Raw genomic sequence first — 23,712 nt, forward strand, 5'->3', positions numbered from 1 at the left:
CTTGTTGGTGAGAATATAGTTCTTTGCAAATTACCATTTGAACACCAAACTCAAGCTAAACCACACCAAAAATGAATTATTCTGAGTTATTTTTGTTTGCTTAACATTACCAAATACATGCTTTTATCTCTATTACTGTATCTTTCAAAATGTGATTACAAGCCAAAATAAAAAGCACTGGGGGAAGGGAAAAATACTGGACTTCATTTTCCACTCCTTCATGAGAATATATAACTAATGAACCCTCTCTTCATTAGTCTCAGGCTTAAATATGTATAATGTATAGAATTAAGAAATTATTTACTGTTTTTTCAATGTTTATTTTACTGATTTTAGAGAGAGGAAGGGTGAGACAGAGAAAGGAACATCAATCTGTTCCTGTGTGTGCCCTGACCGAGAATCAAACCAGCAACCTCTGTGCTTCACGACGACGTTCTAACTCAGGGGTCCCCAAACTACGGCCTGCGGGCCACATGCGGCCCTCTGAGGCCATTTATCCGGCCCCTGCCGTACTTCCAGAAGGGGCACCTCTTTCATTGATGGGTCAGTGAAAGGAGCACAGGATGCGGATGCTGGAGTACCGTATGTGGCGGCGCCACTCACGTACAGTACTACTTCCAGTGACACGGGAAGCATGCGTCATAGCTCCGGAAGTGCATCATATCACTTGTTACAGCTAGCAGTGACAAATATGGAACCGGACATTGACCATCTCATTAGCCAAAAGCAAACCCATAGTTCCCATTGAAATACTGGTCAGGGCCCTGGCCAGTTGGCTCAGCGGTAGAGCGTCGGCCTGGCATGTGGGGGACCCAGGTTCGATTCCCAGCCAGGGCACATAGGAGAAGCGCCCATTTGCTTCTCCACCCCCCCCCTTCCTCTCTGTCTCTCTCTTCCCCTCCCGCAGCCAAGGCTCCATTGGAGCAAAGATGGCCCGGGCGCTGGGGATGGCTCCTTGGCCTCTGCCCCAGGCGCTAGAGTGGCTCTGGTCGCTCGTGGCAGAGCGGCGCTCGGGAGGGGCAGAGCATCGCCCCCTGGTGGGCAGAGCATCGCCCCTGGTGGGCGTGCCGGGTGGATCCCGGTCGGGCGCATGCGGGAGTGTGTCTGACTGTCTCTCCCCGTTTCCAGCTTCAGAAAAAGAAAAAAAAAAAAATACTGGTCAGTTTGTTGATTTAAATTTACTTGTTCTTTATTTTAAATATTGTATTTGTTCCCATTTTGTTTTTTTACTTTAAAATAAGATATGTGCAGTGTGCATAGGGATTTATTCATAGGTTTTTTTTTATAGTCCAGGCCCTCCAACGGTCTGAGGAACAGTGAACTGGCACCCTGTGTAAAAAGTTTGGGGACCCCTGTTCTAACCAATTGAGCTATCCAGCCAGGGCAAAATTATTTACCATTACTATCTACCGGAAAAGTACTTTGTAAATAGGACCAACTCTTCCCAAATAAAAACCAATCAAAACCTAGTTTCAGTCTAACCGTTACCTTGAAGCCTAACTGGGCAGCTTTAATAGCAGCAACATACCCTCCGGGACCAGAACCTACCACCGTTACATCAGCATCAACTGCAATAAAAGAAAATTGATATAAAATAATAAATCGTTTAATATTGACCAAAAACAGTAGAGTAAAAAAACCTGATATTTTAAACCTTCAAGAAAGTGCAAATAACCAGTCTTTTCTACACGTACTATTTTATTCCTAGGTACAGTACTTGTATTTGGTGTTCCTTGATATAACTGAAAATGGCACAGATTTTTTATTACATTTTCCATTTGTTCATTATAGGGTATGCAAATACAACTGAATTTTGTATCTACTGACCGTGCTAAATTCTACACAATTTTATTTCATGACAGGCATTTAATGACACTGGAATACAGACATTATATAATGAGCCTGAGCTTTGGGATCTGACATACCTGGCTTCAAATCTCAGCTCTGACACTTAATAGTTGTGTGACCAAATGACTTAATCTCACTGTGATGTAGAAACAATAGTATTGCCTTAAATGATGAATGTTAGGATTAAATAAGGAAACACTTTAGTACTGTAAAAAAAATAAATTTAAGAGTGATCACCCCTTTCAAGTTCTTAACTTCAAAGATATCAGGGAAAAGAGAATTAGCTTCCCTATAACACATGGCAAATGTGTTTTGAACTTAATTTGAATACTGATAAATTTTATATAGTTTAAGGCAGTGGAAGTCAACCTGGTCCCTACCGCCCACTAGTGGGTGTTCCAGCTTTCATGTTGGGTGGTGGTGGAGCAACCAAAGTATAAATAAAAAGATAGATTTAACTATAGTAGGTTGTTTTATAAAGATTTATTCTACTAAACTTAGCGAAAATCTGACATAAAGTACTTGGTAAGTAATTATTATTATATGCTTTAACTTGCTGTAACTCTGCTTTATAAATTTTATAAAGTAAAGTTACTTCCCTACTTTATAAATCACCATTACTGTGGAACCAGTGGGCGGTTAGAAAATTTTACTACTAACAGAGATACAAAAGTGGGCAGTAGGTATAAAAAGGTTGACTACACCTGGTTTAAGGTAATAGGCTAACCTGAACATTCAATTAACTATTCCAGATATTTATATATGAAGATAAAAAATATTAAGAATTAAATTTAAGCAGCAGCCTTAGGGATATAATAATTACTAACAGTAACATACAAAATTAGTCCAATTATTCCCATTCTTCTCAATCCAACTTTTGAAAGTTAGGAGTCTCCCTTCTCCTCCCTTTCCATTATTCTTACAACTACAATTACTGTAGCAGTTAGCAGTTTTTAACACACTTTCTTTCTAAAATACGCTTTCATATATATTTTCATATTTGATTCTCAGAACTTCCTTATGAGGAAGGCAGGGATGGCATATACAGCATCAAACATTTCACAGATAAGAAACACAGGTTCAGGGAAGTCAAATGACTTGCCCAAAGTCATCTAGCAAGCAAGTGGCAAGAGTCAAAATTAAGCTTTTTGTCTCTATTTCTAGTGGTCTTTCTACTACTCAGTACTATTTCGTTCCTCAGTTTCAACTATCATAAACTAAAATCCCCAAGAGCAATAATCAAGCTTTATAATCTGATTTTATGTGAGTAATTTAATCTGCTTCACTTTCAGTTTCCTCATCTGCAAAATAAAGACCACAAAACATGTACCTCCAAGGGTCATAATATAAAATAATGTATGTAAACAGCTTAGTATAGTCCTTGAAATACACGTAACTATTCCCTACATGGTAGCTATTATTCTGACCTACAAAGACGGCAATTTAATTTCTTATCATTCCCCTCCCCCACAAAACACTGAAGGGATGAGAGTGCTATCATTCAAAAATCCTTTCTGGCCTTGAACAGAATCATAGAACCTGTGTTGGAATATAACTAAGAAATTGTTATCCAATTATATACAGTCTAAGAATCCTTTCTATTGAATAAATGGAAAGTACTGATTCTCCTTGGTTATATCAATGATAATCAGGATTATTCAATGCATGATCAAAATATAGCTAGTCTAATACATGAAAAAAGTATTGCTTCAATTTTAACTGATCCATTTGTGTTTTTTGACTATACTGTTTGGTTCACAGATTCATGTTCAGAATTAAATATGTAATAAAGTGTACTTCTATTTTCAAATCTTGAACCAAATGATGACCTAAACAATATCCCTTAATTAGGGTTCTAATCATTAATTTCATAGTCGTAAGTAAAAGCTACCAAAACATTCTTTGCTAAATTTTAACTTTTCTAATTATAATATATAGATTTATTCAATAAATTTAAACACATAAGAGCAAAATCTCTTTCCCAATTTACTATGTGATCTTAGAATTTTTTTTACACTACAGAAAATACCAAAAACTCAAAACAGTTCACCACTCAGTGAAGTACCATTCCATTGGAATACTACTAACGTGCTAGGAAACACAAAAATGAAGGGGAAAGAAAAGTCTTTATATAAAGATTTGTAAGCTGAGAATATAGGTTATGATCCAATACAAAACCTTCAGAAATAAGCCAGTATTTAGGGGAAGTATACTGATGTCTGCAATTTACATTGAAATGCATCAAAAAAGATAGATTGATGAAGAAATGAATGGGCACATGTAATAATGTAAGTGCAGTAAAATGTTAATGGAGGAACCTATAAATGTTCACAGTAAAATTCCTACTTTTCTATTGTTTGCAATTTTTCATAATGACATGTTGGAAAAACCAACCAGCTGGCTCTCACCTGTAGCTAAGGTGCGTGCAAGTGCAAGTTTACAGTACTCGACTCTGCCTTACCAGCTCCTTACCAAGAAGCATTTTTCAGTTTGGCTCCACTATATAGTTTTAAAAATCAGAACACAGAAAAGCAGTTAAATGAAATACATTAAGGAATACATGATGGAAATTTTTATAAAATTAGCATCAGTCGTTAAAGGTTAAAAGAAAAACTGAAAAGGATATACAAACTGAGAGCAGGAGAGAAAGATGATTAAGTCAGCAAAAATGGCAAAAAACAGCTGAATAGCAATATGCATTTCAGGTGGCTGTGAAACAGCAGAAGAAAGTTATCTGACTGATACTTCAAAAATGGTAAAATGAGAGGTAACTGACTTTATAAACGTGGCAGTTAATGCCATGAAATGAACTGGAAGGGAAAAAGCAGAAAAAAAGTGCTCTACAAATTATTCTACAATGCTACTTATATCATTATGAGGAAAACAAAGATTACTTTATTAAGGTTACCCCTGAGATAAAGGTGTCAGGTTACAAATAAATTGTAATCATCAACAAATTACAAGAAGTATGTTAAGAAATCAGTGTGCAATAATATCTACCATTTTGGGTAATTTACTATGTGCCAGGCATTGAGCTAAACACTTCATGCTGTTTTATTTAAGCCTCATTACATCTCTATTACATAGTTATTACTTCCATTTTACAGGGAGAAACAGGGTTGAGGGTAACTACACTGCTCACAAAACTTAGGGGCTATTTTACCGCTTCATATTCATTTTGAAATATCCTCTGATTTTTGTAAGCAGTATACATAACTTGCATCAGGTTGCACAACTGGTACACGATCTTGCAAGGATTCAAACTAGATTCTTTAGATTACGAAGCCTATGCCATATGTTTTTATGTCTTCCAAAACACTCAGTTAATCCCATAATTTCCTGGGCAATCAGGAACTCCAACTAAAATGACAAGAAGTTCCTTCACTTGCAGAATAAAGACAACCAAGACGGTACTTATAAATGCCTACCATATGTGGAAAACATCACTGCCTTCAATAACCTTACTATAGTTAGGGAAAATAGGCACATACCAAATTTTGGATAAATCAAAATTATTTTTAAAAAGAAAACAGGAAAAGGAAGATACAACAAAAGGCAATAATCATTAATTACCAAATTCACTAAATGAATATAAAACTACTTGTTAAGATTTATTTGTTGTTGCCGAGGAAGGGTTGCTGTTTTAAAATTATCCATGTCCTTAATTTTCAGCCTGTTTCAGTGACCTCCTTCCACATATTTGTCACCACCCGAAACTGTTTAGCATGTGGAGTCCTTATCACAATTATAATTAGTTATTTGTTGGGTGTCTGTCTTCCCCAAATGGATTATAAACTCTATAAAAGCTGCACCTCGTCTGTCTTGTTCAATGCTATATATATCCCAGCAACTAGCCCCAACAGCCAGCAAGGAGTAAATATTCCAATTTGTTGAAATAATGAATATGTATTGAATATGTACTGTGTCACTTTAAGAACTAAACAAAAGGTCCCAGTCCTTGCCATTAAAGACCTCAGTTGAACATAAATACATGAGCAAAAATACTTGTTACTTCATCCAGTGACTTTACACACTTTATCTACATAGGTACTCAGAATTTATTTTATTTTTAATTTTTTTAATTTTTGTGATAGAGACAGAGAGAGGCACAGACAGAGACAGACAGGCAGCAGGAAGGGAGAGAGATGAAAAGCATCAATTCTTCATTGCAGCACCTTAGTTGTTCATTAATTGCTTTCTCATATGTGCCTTGACTGGGGGGCTAAAGTAGACCAAGTGACCCCTTACTGGAGCCAGCAACCTTGGGCTCAAGCTGGTAAGCCTTGCTAAAACCAGATGAGCCCACGCTCAAGCTGGCAACCTTGGGGTCTCGAACCTGGGTCTTCCGCATCCCAGTCTGGTGCTCTATCCACTGCGCCACCACCTGGTCAGGCAGGTACTCAGGAATTTATAATTTACTCAATGTCAAGGGATCATTCATGAAGGCTCAGTTAACCTCATTCCATTAAAACCTAAGTTCTTGCTCTGAACTGCCTAGTAAGTAAAGGCAGTGAATAATCTCTTGGGAATAATTACAAGAGTGTAGAATTAGCCATGAAATCTTTAATCACAGGCTTTGAAAATGAAAATCTAACATTCCTACAGTGTATGAATATAACAATAAGTAATATTCCCACTTAACAAAAAAGACAAAGGTTATATGCCAATTATATCTCAATAAAACTAAAAGGGAAAAAAAAGGACAATGGGTATAATGGTCCAACTTATTTTCCCACCATCAAATTGATATTGTCTAAGGATTTCTTTAACTGTTCAAAGCTAGGATAAATCACTCACTGTTGGTCACTAGTAACTGAATCCTCCCCCTACTCTTTCTTCTAGGAATAAAATCTCCAAAATGGTAATAGTTTGACAACAGTTAAGGATACAGGATAAAATTATTTCACAGAATACAGGAGACTGATGGTCACAGTTTTTCCCAGCTAATGGTTGGTACAATGAAGCTTTAAGACATGGTGTAAGTGCAACTTTATTCAAAATCATGTGGGTGATTCCAGTAAATGTCAAAACAGACAACTGTAAATAATCAATATCTTTGGTACTCGGAGGCCAACATACCTTAGTACAAGCCCATTAACTTCCTGTTTTAAATACTTTAAAAAATAAAATACATATCCTTTATGGAAACTTCAAAAAATATAAGAAAGTATAAAGAAGAAAATACCCATTATCCACGCTTTCTTTGTCAGGCACACCCTGGTAGGCTTTAAAATGTGCTTTTGTACTGCCCATCAAGATTTTCATTCAGGATTTGAAAAAAGTCATCCTTTTAAACTATGTTAAACAATCAATCAGCACACTAACCAGTGGACAGAATGAATGTTTAAATATGATCACATAAGATCACCCCTCCTGTTCAAAACCCTTCCGTGGCTCCCCATCTCACTTGGAGTAAAATCCAAAGTCCCTGGCCTGGTTTACAAAACCCTGCATGCTGACTCTGCCTTCGGTGGGTCTCTGCTTCCGCCACATCAGCCTTCTTGAGATTCCTTAAGCCTCACAGTCTAATTCTCACCTCGGAGCCTTTTCACTATGTTTCCCTTTGCCTGACATAACCCTCTCACTACCTCACTTCACTCAGCACCCGCTCAGAAAAGCCCTGAAACCTTATCTAAAAGTCTCTTCCTCCCAATCACCTACTTTAACCCTGAGTAATACGAACGTTCATGTTCGTCCTGTGTCTCCTGACCATCCAGAGTACAACTGACTTAAAAAATGTGTAAGGCAACATTAAAAAAAGGCAAATATACGTTCTTCTTGTTTCATAAATAGGTTATTAAACAAACATGATTTTAAGTTAATAAAACTGTAACTGGAACTAATTTCATTTTTTGGGAAAAAAAACTCACTCCCAGGGGGTCAGTGAGCATGAAGAAAAAACTCACTACTCAAAGGGTTAATTTTTCATCATGTCCCAAAATATTTGTGTTACTTGTCTTTTATTGAACCAGACCATAAATTCCAGAACAGGGCTATGCCTGTATCACCACCTAGATCACACCAGGTGCACAATAAACATTTAAGTGACTAAATATATGAACAATTTTGAGGGGAAAATTGTTTTACTGTTTTACTAAGTACTTACTTGGTTGATCCGCATACGTCCTCAGAGGCACTACAGAAACTCCCTGAAGACCATGAGATAACAGACTGAAATGGCCTCTCTGGAAGAAAAAAATGTTCTTATTCAGTAAACAAAGAACTACTGAAGGTCAGTGAATGTGTAATGATTTGGGGCAGATGTATTAAGCACTGTTACTGTATCCTCCACTATCACCCAGAGGATACATACCAATTTCTCCTTTGATAACATCAGTTGTTTAAACTTTTCAACCTCAGTTTACCACATTATATTTTTATTATAAATATTCAAACATCTTATGTTTAACCTAATAAAAAATGTTATTCAATGGTGTTTATTTCTATTAAATTTTCAGAAGCATGGCTAATTTTTAGTGCCAGGGATCATTTTAATGCCAAAATTAAAGTCCTTAGACTCCTAAATACGTGAATAATCTACATTATGACAACCCTTTTACTTATCATTATTGTTTCCTAACTCAAATCTACCATGTACATCCCATGAAGATATTTCTGAAACCGCAACGAAGAACAAAAAATCAAACAGTCATTTAGGAAAACATACTGAGTGGTGTATCCATATTGAAGGACTACTGCAATTTCACAAACTGCATCACACTTTCCACATCACTCTCTAAATAAGGATGGAGACTGTTTCCTGCAACAGCGAGGCACAAAGCAGCAGAGCAGATCCTCCTGCCACAGCGGGCAGATGGAGCAGCGACAAGACCTACACGAACCTAGGACACTCTCTAGGCCAAGGGAGTCTCCACTGAGGTCAGGAGGGTGGACGACGGGGGCGGGCCAGTCGTCAGCCCCGAGTGTCAGTCCGAGAGCTGGCCCGCCCGACTGCATGACTTCCACATGCAGCACGGGCCGCTCGTCTTGGAAACAAAGGAGTGGGAGGCTTTGCTATTAGGATCTCCATCACAGAGCACTCGGCCACGACCCCACGTGCGGCCATCTGGCTGTACTGGGTTGCGGATGAAAAGGGAAAGCTGTCTTGACAATAATCTGCTGCAATTAAAAATAAGCCCCTAGGAGAGCAGGCCATGACCGTCAGCTTAAAGCGGCGAGCACGGAAGGCGCCACTGAGGGATTCCTAGGCTATTCGTTGGGCCTGACTGGGTTTGGGTCTTTCCGGCAGTGGTCCCAAGGTCACCGGACCACTGCAGAAAGTTAGGCCATCAGGGCCCGGGGCTGGGAAAGAGATGGTATGAAGGGCCAGTTTCCACCTCCTCGGCAGAGGCCTCTGTGGGACCGCAGCCCCACCGCCTGGCCCGGGAACGGAAAGGACGAGCTCTGCTGGCCGTCCCACAGCCGGGCCTGCACCAGTCCACAGCCTGCACCCGGCCGGCTCAGGCCGGGCCCGGGCGGACCCATTCGCCCGGCCTCTCCGCTCCCACTAGGCAGGCTGCGTCCTGCATCCCGTCCGCGGGCTTTCCCGTGCCTCGGCCTCAGAACGACCACACCTCGTCGGCCTCACCTTGGCCAAGGTACAGGACACACGACTCCAGCTCTGCATTTTGCTGCCGCACCTTCCTCCTCGCGAACGTCTTCAGCTCCACCCAGCGCCTCCACCGCCTGGCCAAGGTCTTCCCGCCTGCGCATGCACAGGCCCCGCTTGCGTCATCCGTGGGGAGCAGCACGATTGGCCAGCGCTTTCTGGTCCCCGGCAAAGTTGTTCCTTTCCGGCTCGGTGTGTGACACTGTCATAAGGAGCATAGTGCTTTGTGGCGGTGGGGGTAAGGGACCGTTTGGGGGCGTGGTAAAAAAAAAGCGTCAGTCCGCAATTGCAATGTGATCAGCTACTGGGAAGACGAAATAAACAAAAGAGACCGTCGTTTGCTTAATGAATTCCACAGGAAGTAAAGCTTGACAAGTTCTTGACTGTGTTAGGCCAGAGTCTAAACACTTTCCAGGCATTACCTCACTTTCTCTTTAAGACAATATAACGCAGGCTCACAAATTACGAAAATTCTGAGACACACCAAGATATATATTTTTCAAGTACTGGACAAAAAAAAGGGTATAATTTTGGTTCATTTACACCATATGGGTATTGTCGTTTTGGCTGTGTTGTCATTTTTTTAATTTGACAATCTAAGGGAAAAGAGGTCAGTACCCCTGACTAGTCAGGCATTGCATGTTTTAATTCTTGCGGCACAACAGTAAAATCGCCAATATAAAGCATTATAAGTATTTGGACTTTTTGGATGAGGCTCTGAGAGTTTAAACAATACCCCCAGAGAAAGATGACTGCAGCTTTGAGGTCAAAGCCTTGGGCCTTCACTACTGCTCTATACTTACTCCCCCAAAATCAAATGCTGTATAAGGAAGGGATGGAGCCACTGTCTGGCATCACCAACATCTTGCTCTGAGTAAGCTAACTGGCAATATGTAAAAAACACACTCTTCTGCCTCCTCAGTTGGGAAGCACAACTCCCTGGTGGAGTAAATAATGGGTGGAGTAGTAGATGAGATTTTAAGTTTTCATAAGAGATAAAACCATTGTATTCAAGATTAAGCAAAGAGGTCTAAGTTCTGATTCTTGCTTTGCATTGAATATATAGTGGGAATGAAGTTAATTCTACATTTCTGTGAAGGTTATGTTAGATTCAGGGAGTACTGGGGCTGCCAAAGAGTGTAACTATTGAAGGAACAGGGAGTGCTGCAAAGAGTGTAACTATTGAAGGAACAGTAAGTGCTGATATGGCTCCTGTGAGGCTGGGAACAAAGAAGGTCAGAGACCCTTATGAGAAGTTTAGGTTTGAAATTCGCCACTAAGCTAAAACCGGCCCCTGTTACTATGCCAGCCCCTGTTGCTATGCTGCATGTGACCTCCCTAGCCAATAGCTAAACTGCCACATCTGCTTCTGTACTATGCTTGCTCACTTAGGATATATAAGGGCCTGGCTGTAAGCTCCAGGTGTGGCTTCCGTTTGCAGCTCCTTGTGGGCACAGTGTCTCCGGACATCTTGGGAGTTTGCCCCTGCGCAGGTTAAACTGGCCAATAAAGTAACATCTTAACTCCTGAAAGTCTCCAACGTTTGTTCTCATACCCGGTGGATGCTACATTTTGGGGGTTTACCCGGGATTCTCCCTTGGTGGAGTTTTGAGTCGGAGACCAGAAGGACAGCTCAAGCTGAGTAAGTATTCACGGAGGATCCTCATTTGGTTTGGCTTTTGGGCTCCGGAGCACATAATCCTGAGGTAGTAGGTGGGACGCTGCCGGTAACCTACCCAGGGCTTTCAGAAGCAGGACACCGCTCTCTGAAATTTGGATATTTGGATTTAACTTTGGAGTGACGGGTCACATTAGGAATCCGTTTTGCGCTGCGCTGCAGTGCATTTTGTCTGAGCTCAAATGACTGAGTTGAGTGTGAGAGAGACAAGTGTGTTCCCTGTGTTAACAGTGTGTGTTGCCTGTATCCTACCCTTTCTCATTATTCCTGAGTCATCTAGGATGGGACAACAGGAGTCTGTGCCGGGATCCCTGCTCGAGAACCTGTTGAAGAATTTTTCTGATTTCCAGAAGAGGGCTCAGGGGTACGGAGGTCCGCAGCCGAGTCCAGGTTTCCTCCGGACCTTGAGCCAGCTGGAATAGCCTACATTTAATGTAGGACGGCCCACAGAGGGCACTTTTGACCTTCCAACTTTGTTTGCTGTCAGAGCCACAGTCTATAGGGCTCCCCACCCAGACCAATACCTGTATATGGATGTGTGGGTAGAGGCAGCCATTTTGTCTCCTCCTCCAGGAGGGCAGCCATTTTGCCTCCTCCTCCAGGAGGGCAGCCATTTTGCCTCCTCCTCCGGGAGGCACCGCCGGCACCAGATACTGGCCCATGGGCACCTCCTCACCTCATCTATGTGCCTTTTCCACTAGTGATTTATACAATTGGAAACATCAGAATCTCCCATTTTCCGAGAAACCTCAGGGACTAATATCTCTCCTTGAGACCATTTTTAGGACCCGTCAGCCCACATGGAACGATTGTCAGCAGATTTTACAAACCCTCTTCACTTCGGAAGAAAGGGACAGAATAATTAGAGAAGCTGCTAAGGCGGTATTAGAAGAAAGGGAAACTTAGGAGGGAAGAAGGGAAATAGAAGATGCTCTCCCGTCTCAACCGCCTACCTGGGACCCTAATACCGCTGGGGGAAGGGATGTGCTCCTCCACTATCGCCGGGCTCTGTTGAGGGGGCTCAAGACAGCAGCTAGAAAGCCAACCAACTTCAGTAAGGTTAGTGAAGTCATCCAGAGAAGAGAGGAATCCCCAGCACCCTTTCTAGAAAGAATCATAGAGGCTTATAGAGTATATACCCCTCTAGATCCTGAGGCAGAAGAGAACAGGAGACTAGTAAATATAGCCTTTGTGACTCAGGCTGCTTCAGATATTAGGAAAAAGCTTCAGAAGATAGAGGGATTTAAAGGAGAGAATAGAAGCAAGCTATTAGAGATAGCCCAGAAGGTGTATGTCAATAGGGATGATCCGGAGGTTGGCAGGGCGAAGGAAGTTGTCAAAATTCTGATTGCTGCCCAGAAACCTCCTCCAAAAGGGAAAGGGGGACAGCAAAAGGGCCAGGGATGGCGAATAGCAAAAGATCAATGTGCATATTGTAAGGAGAAAAGGCACTAGAAGAGAGAGTGTTCAAGGTTAAAGGCCGACATTCAAGGGCCAAGACAGGGCCCAGAGGTCTTGCTCCAAACCTTAGACTGACGGGGCCAGGGCTCCATTCCCACCAGCTCCCAGGAGCCCATGGTCACCTTAACAGTCGAAGGAAAACCAATAGACTTCCTAGTCGACACGGGAGTCACCTACTCAGTCCTAAAGAAACCACAGGGCCAGATGCAGAAGACAACTACTAAGATAATAGGGGCAATGGGCAAAGCAGAAGCCTACCCATGGGCCACCGCAAGAATTACTGACTTAGGTCGAGGCACCATCACCCACTCTTTCCTAGTCATTCCAGACTGCCCTTACCCACTGCTTGGAAGGGACCTATTGCAGAAACTTCAGGCCACCATAACCTTCCGACGGGAGGAAAGCCCTATGGGGAACAAAGAGGCAGAGGTCAGCATGGAAGTAACTGTCCCACTGTCTGAAGAACACTTACTTGCCACCATCCTAGTAGGTAAGGAGGCCAAGGAAGGGGTTCCAGATGCCCTGTGTGCCCAGGTACCTGAGGTTTGGGTGGAAACCAACCCCCCAGGTTTGGCTGCTCACCAACCGCCTGTCCTGGTGCAACTGCTTAGCACTGCTAGACTGGTTAGGATCAGGCAGTACCCGGTCCCAGCCCGAGCTAGACAGGGAATTGCCTGGCACTTGCAATGCCTGCTGGAGGCAGGCATCCGTCGAAGGTGCCAATCAGCCTGGAACACCCCGCTGCTTCCCGTCCAGAAACCGGGGAGCCAAGACTATCATCCGGTTCAGGACTTGCAGGAGGTGAATGCACAACCCTCAGCAAAGATCTGCAGGCTTTTTGCTCCTCCCATCCATCAATTGTACTGCTCCAGTATGTGGATGACATCCTCATAGCTGCCAAGGATGAAGGAGAGTGTGAGGAAGCTACCTCGGACCTGCTACAAGATCTCGGGCGAATGGAATATCGAGTCTCCGCCAAGAAGGCCCAAATTGTGATGCAAACTGTAAGTTATTTGGGTTATAACTTACAGGGAGGGCAAGGGACATTATCCAGCCAGCGAATTCAGATGGTCTTGCAGATCCCCGAGCCTACTAACAAGAGACAGGTACGAGAATTCCTGGGTGCAGTAGGATACTGCCATTTGTAGATATTAGGTTTTGCAGAACTAGCTAAACCCCTGCACGAACTGACTGGGGGTAAGGAAGAGCAGTTCACATGGACAGATAAGGAGAAGCAAGCATTCCAAGCGCTTAAAGAGGCCCTGGTGACTGCCCCAGCTTTGGCCCTGCCAGATCTGGCCAAACCCTTTCAGCTATTTATAGCAGAAAGGGGTAGGGTAGCCTTAGGAGTACTGAGCCAGGAACTTGGGCCGTAGAAGAGGCCTGTCGCCTATCTGTCCAAGAGACTTGATCCTGTAGCCTCGGGATGGCCAACATGTCTGAGGGCACTTGCTGCCACCTACATACCAGTCAAGGAGGCTAGTAAATTAACTTTAGGGCAGGACATCAAAGTCATTGAGGAACACTACGTAGAGCAAGTGCTGCGAGCACCTCCTGACAGGTGGCTATCTAATGCACGGCTAATGCAGTATCAGGCTCAGCTGCTGAACCCTCCATCTGTTCAGTTCCTCAAAACTGCTGCCCTGAACCCAACAACTCCACTTTGGTCCACAGTTGCAAACAAATCCTTGACACAGTAACTGGCTCCCGCCCGGACTTAAGGAATCAAGCATATGGGAAGGCAGACCTGACCCTCTTTACAGACGGGAGCAGTTTTATTAAGGATGGACAACGACATGCAGGGGCAGCAGTAGCCATGGAAAATAAGGGCCTGTGGCAGAAAGCACTGCCCACAGGAACATCTGCACAAAAGGCAGAGCTAATAGGACTAACCCGAGCCTTACAGATAGCAGAGAGAAAAGTTGCCAACATCTACACTGACAGCCGGAATGCATTCGCCACTGCCCATGTCCATGGAGCCATATACAAGGAGATAGGCTTACTGACAGCAGGGGGGAAAGACATTAAAAATCGCAATAAAATTCTTGCCCTCCTAAACGCCATTTTTGGCTACCTACCAAAGTTGCCATCATCCACTGCAAAGGACACCAGAGAGGGGACTCTCCTATTGTAAAGGGTAACAACCTAGCAGACTCAGCTGCAAGAGAGGCAGCCACTAGGCCACAAGAAAGCCTTCTGCCATTGCTGCCTAAGCCAACGCTACCTCCAGATCCTAGATATTCCCCAGAAAAAGAGCAGGAAGGGATGCAGTTGAAAGGGAAGAAAAATTAGCAGGGATAGATAGAGCTTCCTGACTCCTGGCTCTATTTACCCAAGGGAATAGTAAGAGAAATAGTAGGAAGTATTCATACTAGTACCCATCTAGGACAAAACAAGCTAGAACTTATCAGGAAGTATTATATAGGGCCCAACATCAGGGATATTGTCCACTCCATTGTCTCGAGGTGCAGCATCTGTGCCAGAGTAAATGCGCAGAATAAGAAGCTACCCCCCTTTGTGAGGTATCAGGGGAAAGCTCCGGGAGAACTGTAGGAAATAGATTTCACAGAGATGGCCCCTAGGAAGTCAGGTTATAAGTATCTATTAGTATTATTAGACACCTTCTCAGGATAGGTGGAAGCATTCCCCACGCGAGGAGAGGCTGCTTCCACAGTCTGCAAAGTCTTATTAAGGGAAATCATACCTAGATATAGCATTCCCCTAGCCCTAGGATCAGACAATAGACCTACATTCATATCGAGGATATCTCAAGAATTAGCCACTAAGATAGGTATTAATTAGAAATTGCATTGCATTTATAGGCCCCAAAGTTCAGGACAGGTAGAAAGAATGAACAGGACTCTGAAGGAAACTATAATTAAGCTGAGAGGGGAGACCGGCGAAAACTAGGTTGAGCTCCTCCCTTTCGCCCTTTTTAGAACCAGATGTACCCCCTATCTCAATAAATAGACCCCTTATGAAATCTTATTTGGGCAACCTGTGCCCCTTGTACCTCGATTGACCAGAGGGGAACTAGAGATTTCTAATCATAATTTCCTCAAGTCCTTGCAGGCCCTGCTCCAGAGTAGAAAGAAAGGTCATTGAACTGAAGCCTGCCAGGCTTCCCAGCCCCATCAAGGGACACGTCTGTGCTGTGGAAAGAGGGACATGAGAAGGTTTTACAGGTTACTCAGCAAACTGTTCAAAGACTGTCCAAGAGGCACTTCTAGCAGTACACCACCCAAGGACTGACTCCCACGTAGACGGGTCCACACACCATGATCCTGAGCACCCCCACTACTGCCAAGGTAGAAGGCATACCCGCCTGGGTCCACTGCAGCTGGCTGAAGCTTGCAGTCCCAGCAGAGACACCTTTGTGGACAGCGAAGACTGACCCCGCCAACCCTTGTAAGCTGACCCTGAGAAGGACGGCATGCCCTGCTTCAGCCACAAACCAGAAGTTAACTGGTCCACGCATGGCTAATGCCTAGAAGAACTAACTAAGGACTCTTTTAATCAGGCTTTAGAAAAAGGGAAACTAGGATAAAAAGAAAGTCAACTTAATTGTCACTAAAGGTTAAAGATTTTTAAATCAAGAGTTTTGACTAGAAAGGAATTGTATGGTTTTGATAATAGAACGTACGAAGTGTAGAGGTACTTTTGAAAAGAAAAGGGAAAAGCAAGTTGTTATGAAGGCCAGTTATTTCTGGATAAGAAAGTGCATAAAAGTTGAAGGTTTATGTAAATTGTAGAAGGTTTGTGCAAGTTGTAAGAATGTAGTGCAGAGAAGAAAAATACAAGGCAGGACACGCTCCTTGTGTATCAGCCCTGCAGATATTGCAGGAAAGTAGTTTATTATCTTAAAACAGTGTGTGCTTGTGTACTTTTGCAAAGATATTGTACAAATGTGCTGAAAACATTGTAACCTTGTAGGTTTCGCCTATAAATACCCCTCTCCCCCTGAGCTCATCGCTGACCATTGTGAGAGGCGTAGTAGGCTAATCACTAGCCAGTGTATAAGACCCAATTAGCTTATAGCTACAGCTAAAGTAGAAAATTCTCATGAGCCCCAGCCTTATACCATTCTCCCCACTGATGAAGAATCAAGGGTTTGATTTATGCCCAAAAGAGATGGGGGAATGTTAGATTTAGGGAGTACTGGGGCTGCCAAAGAGTGTAACTATTGAAGGAACAGGGAGTGCTGCAAAGAGTGTAACTATTGAAGGAACAGTAAGTGCTGATATGGCTCCTGTGAGGCTGGGAACAAAGAAGGTCAGAGACCCTTATGAGAAGTTTAGGTTTGAAATTCGCCACTAAGCTAAAACCGGCCCCTGTTACTATGCCAGCCCCTGTTGCTATGCTGCATGTGACCTCCCTAGCCAATAGCTAAACTGCCACATCTGCTTCTGTACTATGCTTGCTCACTTAGGATATATAAGGGCCTGGCTGTAAGCTCCAGGTGTGGCTTCCGTTTGCAGCTCCTTGTGGGCACGGTGTCTCCGGACATCTTGGGAGTTTGCCCCTGCGCAGGTTAAACTGGCCAATAAAGTAACATCTTAACTCCTGAAAGTCTCTGACGTTTGTTCTCATACCCGGTGGATGCTACAGGTTATTGCCCAGGCACTGTGCTGGGCTCTGAATTTAAACACTAGTTCAAAATTACGCCTTATCTCACCACGCTCAGTTTTAGGCAAGAACTCTAATTTTCAGTCTCCCTGTTCTTTTCTCTGCATATAGCCTTTTGGCTATCGTAACCATTTTCATGGCTTTAGCACCTGCTTGCATATACTAATAATTCCTAATTCCTTGTCTCTAGTCCCTACTTCTCTCCTGATCTCCAATTCCACATTTACAGCTGTCTGCTGAACACATCCAACTGGGTGGTCCTGCCAGCACCTCAGTTTCAATTATCTAATATATAAAACACAAATGATACATCCAAAAAGCCAATCAGACACAGTAAGAATTTATAGCCACTACCAATCCTCCCTTTATCCCAATATCTAATTGGTCACTGTTTTAGTTGACTATTCCTAGAAGCAGATGCACAGACAGCATTCAGGTGCAAAAAGTTTGTTTGAGAGACAATCCAAGGAAACATCAGTTGGGGATGGAAAAGGCATGGGAATTATTTCAGATACATGTGGGTAGATTACCACTGTGGATAATCAGGACTCAGGGTTACTGAAGGCCTGTGGGAGACAGCATAGAGAATGCTTCAGAGTTGTTCTCCCCAAAATATATCCATCAACTTCCACCAGTCATTGGTTGAGGACTGATCCCAGGGATTTTAACTCTCTGGCACTTCTGACCTGCCCAGTAAGTGGGCCGAATGAGCACCAAAAGCCAGAGAAATCCTGCAGCAGCTAAAGAGACCCTGGTGCTTGCCGTTAAAAGAGTTTTGGGTAAGCATGCAAGGAAATGTGAGTGCTAAAAGGATATAGGCAAGACACCAATAAGGTCTATCAAGTTCTATCCATTCTGTGTGATAATGAGAGAGAAGAAAACATTGAAGATTGCTCTGAAGCATCTAGCTTAGATTGCTGGGTGAGTAGTGAAACCAATACAGAAATAGGCAACATAGGGGAAAGAACAACTTTGGAGATAAGCTAATGAGTTAAGTTCTGGAATTTTTTATGCCAGCAGGGCAACCCAGTTGAGATCTTTAATAATTCCTGGAAACAGAAGTCTGGAGCTTAGGAACTCTAGACATGGACTTGAAAGGTTGTTGGCATGCGGGTAATGGTTGACACTTAGGAATGGATGAATTCACAAAAGATACATCTTAAAAGGCGCTCAGGAAGGAAAGTGAGAGAGAACTATCAAAGAGATTCTGCACTTAACAGTCTCTGGCATAGAGAAAGTCCCAATTCCTGTTGGTTGATTTACTTTTAATTGAGCTATGTGGTCCTCTAGAAGAGGTTGTTGTACAGGTAGAATCCCCATATACTGCCACTCTTCTCCAAATTGCTTCAGATGAGGGTGATAACCACACAGTGGCATTTAAGGGGTCCCTAAATGACCCTCTGCCCAAGTATTTCTACTCTACCCAATCCCTGCCCCAACTCCTAACCTGAAAGTTTTCCATTAACAGATTCACTCCTATTGTCCCTTTCCCAAACATTCTCTGTTAAAACAAGCTATCAGTTGCTGTCTACAATTTTTCCCTTAGGAAAAAGAGAGTAAGAAGTTAATATCTGTTGAGCAGATGTTCTAAATCAGTATTCAACTGCTGGTCTGTGCACCAGTGTTGGTCTGCCAGAAATTTCATGCAGGTCCGCGAAAGAGTTACCCACCTGATATTGTATGAAGATTATAGAGTCTGTAATCATTGGGTCTATAACTGGTGGTTGAAAACCACTATTCTAAACACTGTAGTAGAGGCTTTACATAATTTCACCATTAAATTCTCCCTCTAGCCCTGTAAACTGGTTGGTTAGTAGATCTTCTAGATAGTTGGAAAAAGAAAGAAGATCCTCAGGTGCTTAGAGGAATTACTGTGAAGGGTAAAAATCTTCCCCTACTGGGAATATCTGGGTTGGGGGAATGGAACAGAGTAGATGACAAGTGGACATTAGGTGAAAGCCATAGGCAGAAAGAAAAAAGAAGCCAAAATATATGAGAAGTCAAAGACTCACCCAACACTCGCCTAGAGTGTACAATAGAACCACTGCAGTGATAGTAGTGACAACTTTAACAATACCTAAATTTCTTTATAGGGTCCAATCTCTCTTTATCCATTTACTTCTGAACTTAAGAATAATCAGGCCCCAGCTAGTTGGTTCAGTAATAGGGCATCTGCCCAGCATATGGATGTCCTGGGTCAGGACACAAAAAGAAGAGCCCATCTGCTTCTCTACCCTTCCCCCTCTCCTTTCTCTCTAGCTCATACTTCCTCTCCCACAGCCAAAGCTCCATTGGAGCAAAGTTGGCCCGGGCACTCAGGATGGCTCCATGGCCTCCCCCTCAGGTGCTAGAATGGTTCCAGTTGCAACAGAGCAACGCCCCAGAGGGGTAGAGAATCACCCCTAGTGGGTATGCTGGGTGGACCCCCATCTGACCCATGTGGGTCTCTTTGTCTCCCCACTTCTCAATTCAGAATAAAAAGAATAATCACTGAGGGCCCACTATGTGCTGGACACTGCCCTGTAGAAGTAACAGAGAATAAAACCAGAACTAGTCCCTGCTCTCATGGAGTTTACATCCTAATGAGGACTTATATCAACCAAATACTTCCATAATGATATAGGAAAGTGTAATTATGATAAGTGTTATGGTGCCCTGGTCGTGTAGCTCAGTTAGTTAAAGCATCGTCCTGATACACCAAGGTTCTGAATTAGATCCCTGGTCACAGCAGATACAAGGATCAACCAATGAATGTATAAGTAAGTGGAAAAACAAATTAATATTCTTTCCCTCTTTCTCTTTAAAATTAATAAAATTTTTAAAAATGATAAATCTATGATGTTTTAAGAGGGAATTTGGTCTGACCAGGCAATGGTGCAGTGGATTGAGCATTGGACTGGAATATGGAGGACCCAGGTTCAAAACCTCGAGGTCTCCAGCTTGAGCACAGGCTCATCTGGTTTGAGCAAGGCTCACCAGCTTGAGCCCAAGGTCACTGACTTGAGCAAGGGATCACTTAGTCTGCTGTAGACTCCCAGTCAAGGCACATATGAGAAAGCAATCAATGAACAACTAAGGTGCCACAATGAAGAATTGATGCTTCTCATCTCTCTCCCTTTTTTTCTGTCCCTATCTATCCCTCTTCCTGTCTCTGTCACACACACACACACACACACACACACACACACACACACACACGGAAAAAGAAAAAGAGGGACTTTGGACTAGTTGGCCTAGTTGGACAAGTTAGGGACAGAAGGCTTCCCTAAAAATGCAATGCATGAACTAATATTCATACCATGAGAAGGAGTGTTCCAGGCAGTAAGCGTTATCATCTTGCTCATTTTTACAGATGAGAAAGAATGCCTTGAGGAGAGCTGGACTGACAATTAGGAGACCTGAGTTCTAGACCCGACAGCCTTGTACTTTCTGTGTAATCTAGCATAAATCATCTCAAGGGAGCTTGGTTTCCCAAACTTTAAAATAAGGGGCTATAAGCTCCCTTCTAGCTGCAAAGCTATGCCACCAAGTTGCAGAGTTGGCTTTCAGAGAACCACATAATAGTTACAGTAGATATTTGCAATAGATGTTTGTTATTCCAGTGGTTGTTGTCTGTTGGAACCCCCTTTATATGTTTAAGAGATCTGTTAAGATGTGAGACAAGACTCCACTAGGAAGCCCAAATTACCACCCCAGGGCCACCAACAACAGATAGAACAGACACAGGACCTAAGCTAATCAGATGCTCCCACAAGGACCTGAATCAAAGGGGTGACACAAAATTAATCATTTAGAATCACTCCACTGACAGTTCCAGTGGCTCCAGCATCTGTGGCCTGTGGTGGCAATGGCAGTATCCTATTCAGACATTCCTGAGGGAAATTTCATCTAGGATAGTCTAGGTTCCTGACCACTTCTCAAAACTTCACCCTGGTTCTATGCTTAGCCAATAATGGCCTGCCCATAAACTCCTTTCTGCAAAAGTGAATAGAGATTACTTCTCAGAGGTTACCTGAAATCCAATTGCACACTACCATTTACTAAAAAGTCACTCTAAATGGACTATTTTTTTAATCTCATAACTACAAAGTAGGTATTATTAATACCATTTTTTAAGGAAGATAATGGAAGAGTTTCAATAACATACCAATAGTCACACACGAGAAAACTCCAGTGTTTGCTGCTGCTCCTTCCACAATTCCATTCTACAGCCTTTCATGCCAGACATGGTACTGACTACTTTGTAAGGAACAGCGTGATGGAAGACCATCTCTGGCATTGGCCTGCCTTGGTTGTTTAACCCAAGTTTACTGGGGTTGAATTTCTCCATCTATTATGAGACAAACTAGCTCAAATGTTCTCAAAGTCACTTTCATACAGTCTTCTCCCTTAGATATTTTGTGATTTTATTGAGGAAATTACTGTACTTCATTTCAAATCATCTCCTTTGGTCCTGATAAATTTCATTTTTTTAGATGATGCTTAAACAACAACAAAATTGTATCAAAAATGCTAATCAAACCTTTGTGGTTGACTGAGTCTGTAATAGCAAGTTACACTGTAGTTAACAGTATAAGTAAACAGAGTCAGAAGTAGCTAGTACCACCTGCCCTGAAGGGGACAATGTTCTCTCATATTCTTCATTCTGGAAACTTCTGAAAAAGCAGGAAACTACAAAAAGGAAATGTGTATGTTGGAGCAGGGATAAAAGGATGCTTCAAAATGATTGCAAATACAAAGATGTTAGGCCACTGATGTACATAGTCAATAAATCAATAATTACCAAGAGTTGTTTGTTAGCACCTACTAGATACAAAATATTGTATGGGACAAAAAAAAAGGAATGGAAAAACATTATCAGCAAATCCCCAATCTCAGAAAGCTTACAATTTAGTTGAGGCCCTCAGGCATCCCTGTACACGGGAAAGAACTATGAGACAAGAGGCTGGCTCATCGGTTTGCACCCCCACCCCCAACCACCATCCAATGACTTGCCTCCTTTAAATCATCAATCAAGTCATTTTCTCAATGAGACCTATCTGACCAACCTAATAAATATCACCTCTGCCCTTTACTCTCATTCTCCCTGATCTGACTTAATGTTTCCCACAGCACTTATCATCTTCTAACATACCACATTTTACTTGTTTGTGTGACTTTTATAAAGTTTTCTGCAACCACAAGGATATAAGCTCACAAGGGCTAATATTTCTGTCTGTTTTGTTCCCTGATAGATCCCCAAAGCCTGAAACAGTGCCTTGCTCATAATAGACATTCAAAAAATTGTTGAATGCATGAAAGTACGTAGAAAAGCTAATAAGTGCTTCAGGAACTTGTAGGTGGAGAGATCCTAGTGGGCTGGGGACATGAGGAAAGTCAGCCTTCATGCAAAATGTAATAACTTAAATTGGTATTCAAAAGGTGGACAGGATTTTTGTTAGAGAGGCAAGGAAAAACCAAGGAGAATGTAATTTCTGAGGCATAAAGACATCAGTGCAAATAGAAATAAAAGGACAAAAAAAAAACCCTGGCCCTGGCCGGTTGGCTCAGCAGTAGAGCATCGGCCTAGCGTGCGGAGGACCCGGGTTCGATTCCCAGCCAGGGCATACAGGAAAAGCGCCCATTTGCTTTTCCACCCCTCCACCGCGCTTTCCTCTCTGTCTCTCTCTTCCCCTCCCGCAGCCAGGGCTCCATTGGAGCAAAGATTGCCTGGGCGCTGGGGATGGCTCTGTGGCCTCTGCCTCAGGTGCTAGAGTGGCTCTGGTCGCAACATGGTGACGCCCAGGATGGGCAGAGCATCGCCCCCTGGTGGGCAGAGCGTCGCCCCATGGTGGGCATGCCGGGTGGATCCCGGTCAGGCGCATGCGGGAGTCTGTCTGACTGTCTCTCCCTGTTTCCAGCTTCAGAAAAATGAAAAAAAAAAAAAAAAAACCCTGAATAGACACTTCTTCAAAGAAGATGTACAGAAGGCCAATAGATATATGAAAAAATGTTCAACATCACTAATCATCAAAGAAATGCAAATTAAAACTACAATGAGGCCCTGGCCAGTTGGCTCAGTGGTCGAGTGTCAGCTGGGCATGTGGATGTCCTGGGTTTTATTCCTGACCAGGGCACAACCATGTGCTTCTCCACCTTTCCCGCTCTCTCTTCTCTCTTCTCTCTTCTCTCTTCTCTCTCTCTCTCTCTCTCTCTCTCTCTTCCCCTCCCACAGCCAAGGCTCTATAGGAGAAAAGTTGGCCCAGGTTCTGAGAATGGTGCCATGATCTCACCTCAGGAACTAAAATGGCTCAGGTTGCAACGAAGCAACTGACCCAGATGATCAGAGCATTGCCCCCCCCCAGAGGGCTTGCAACATAGATCCCAATTGAGCATATGTGGGAGTCTGTCTCTCTGCCTCCTCATTTCTCACTTTAAAAAAATACAAAAAAAAAAGGCCCTGGCTGGTTGGCTCAGTGGTAGAGCATCTGCCTGGCATGTAGGAGTCCCG

General features: G+C 43.0%; 1 protein-coding gene across 1 annotated transcript in view; it reads right to left on the reverse strand.

Moving 5' to 3' along the window:
* The window catches only part of DLD (dihydrolipoamide dehydrogenase), a 33,174-nt gene extending 23,582 nt beyond the window's left edge, over positions 1-9,592 (reverse strand). The window contains exons 1-3 of the mRNA XM_066272183.1: positions 9,437-9,592; positions 7,955-8,033; positions 1,489-1,568 (exon numbers count right to left, since the gene is read on the reverse strand). Of these exons, the coding sequence (XP_066128280.1) occupies positions 1,489-1,568; positions 7,955-8,033; positions 9,437-9,475 (198 nt within the window). The 5' untranslated portion in view covers positions 9,476-9,592. The remainder of the gene's footprint in view (positions 1-1,488; positions 1,569-7,954; positions 8,034-9,436) is intronic.
* Between the last annotated feature and the right edge of the window lie 14,120 nt (positions 9,593-23,712).

Source organism: Saccopteryx bilineata, chromosome 4 (genome assembly GCF_036850765.1).
Source record: "Saccopteryx bilineata isolate mSacBil1 chromosome 4, mSacBil1_pri_phased_curated, whole genome shotgun sequence".
Classification (NCBI taxonomy): domain Eukaryota; kingdom Metazoa; phylum Chordata; class Mammalia; order Chiroptera; family Emballonuridae; genus Saccopteryx; species Saccopteryx bilineata.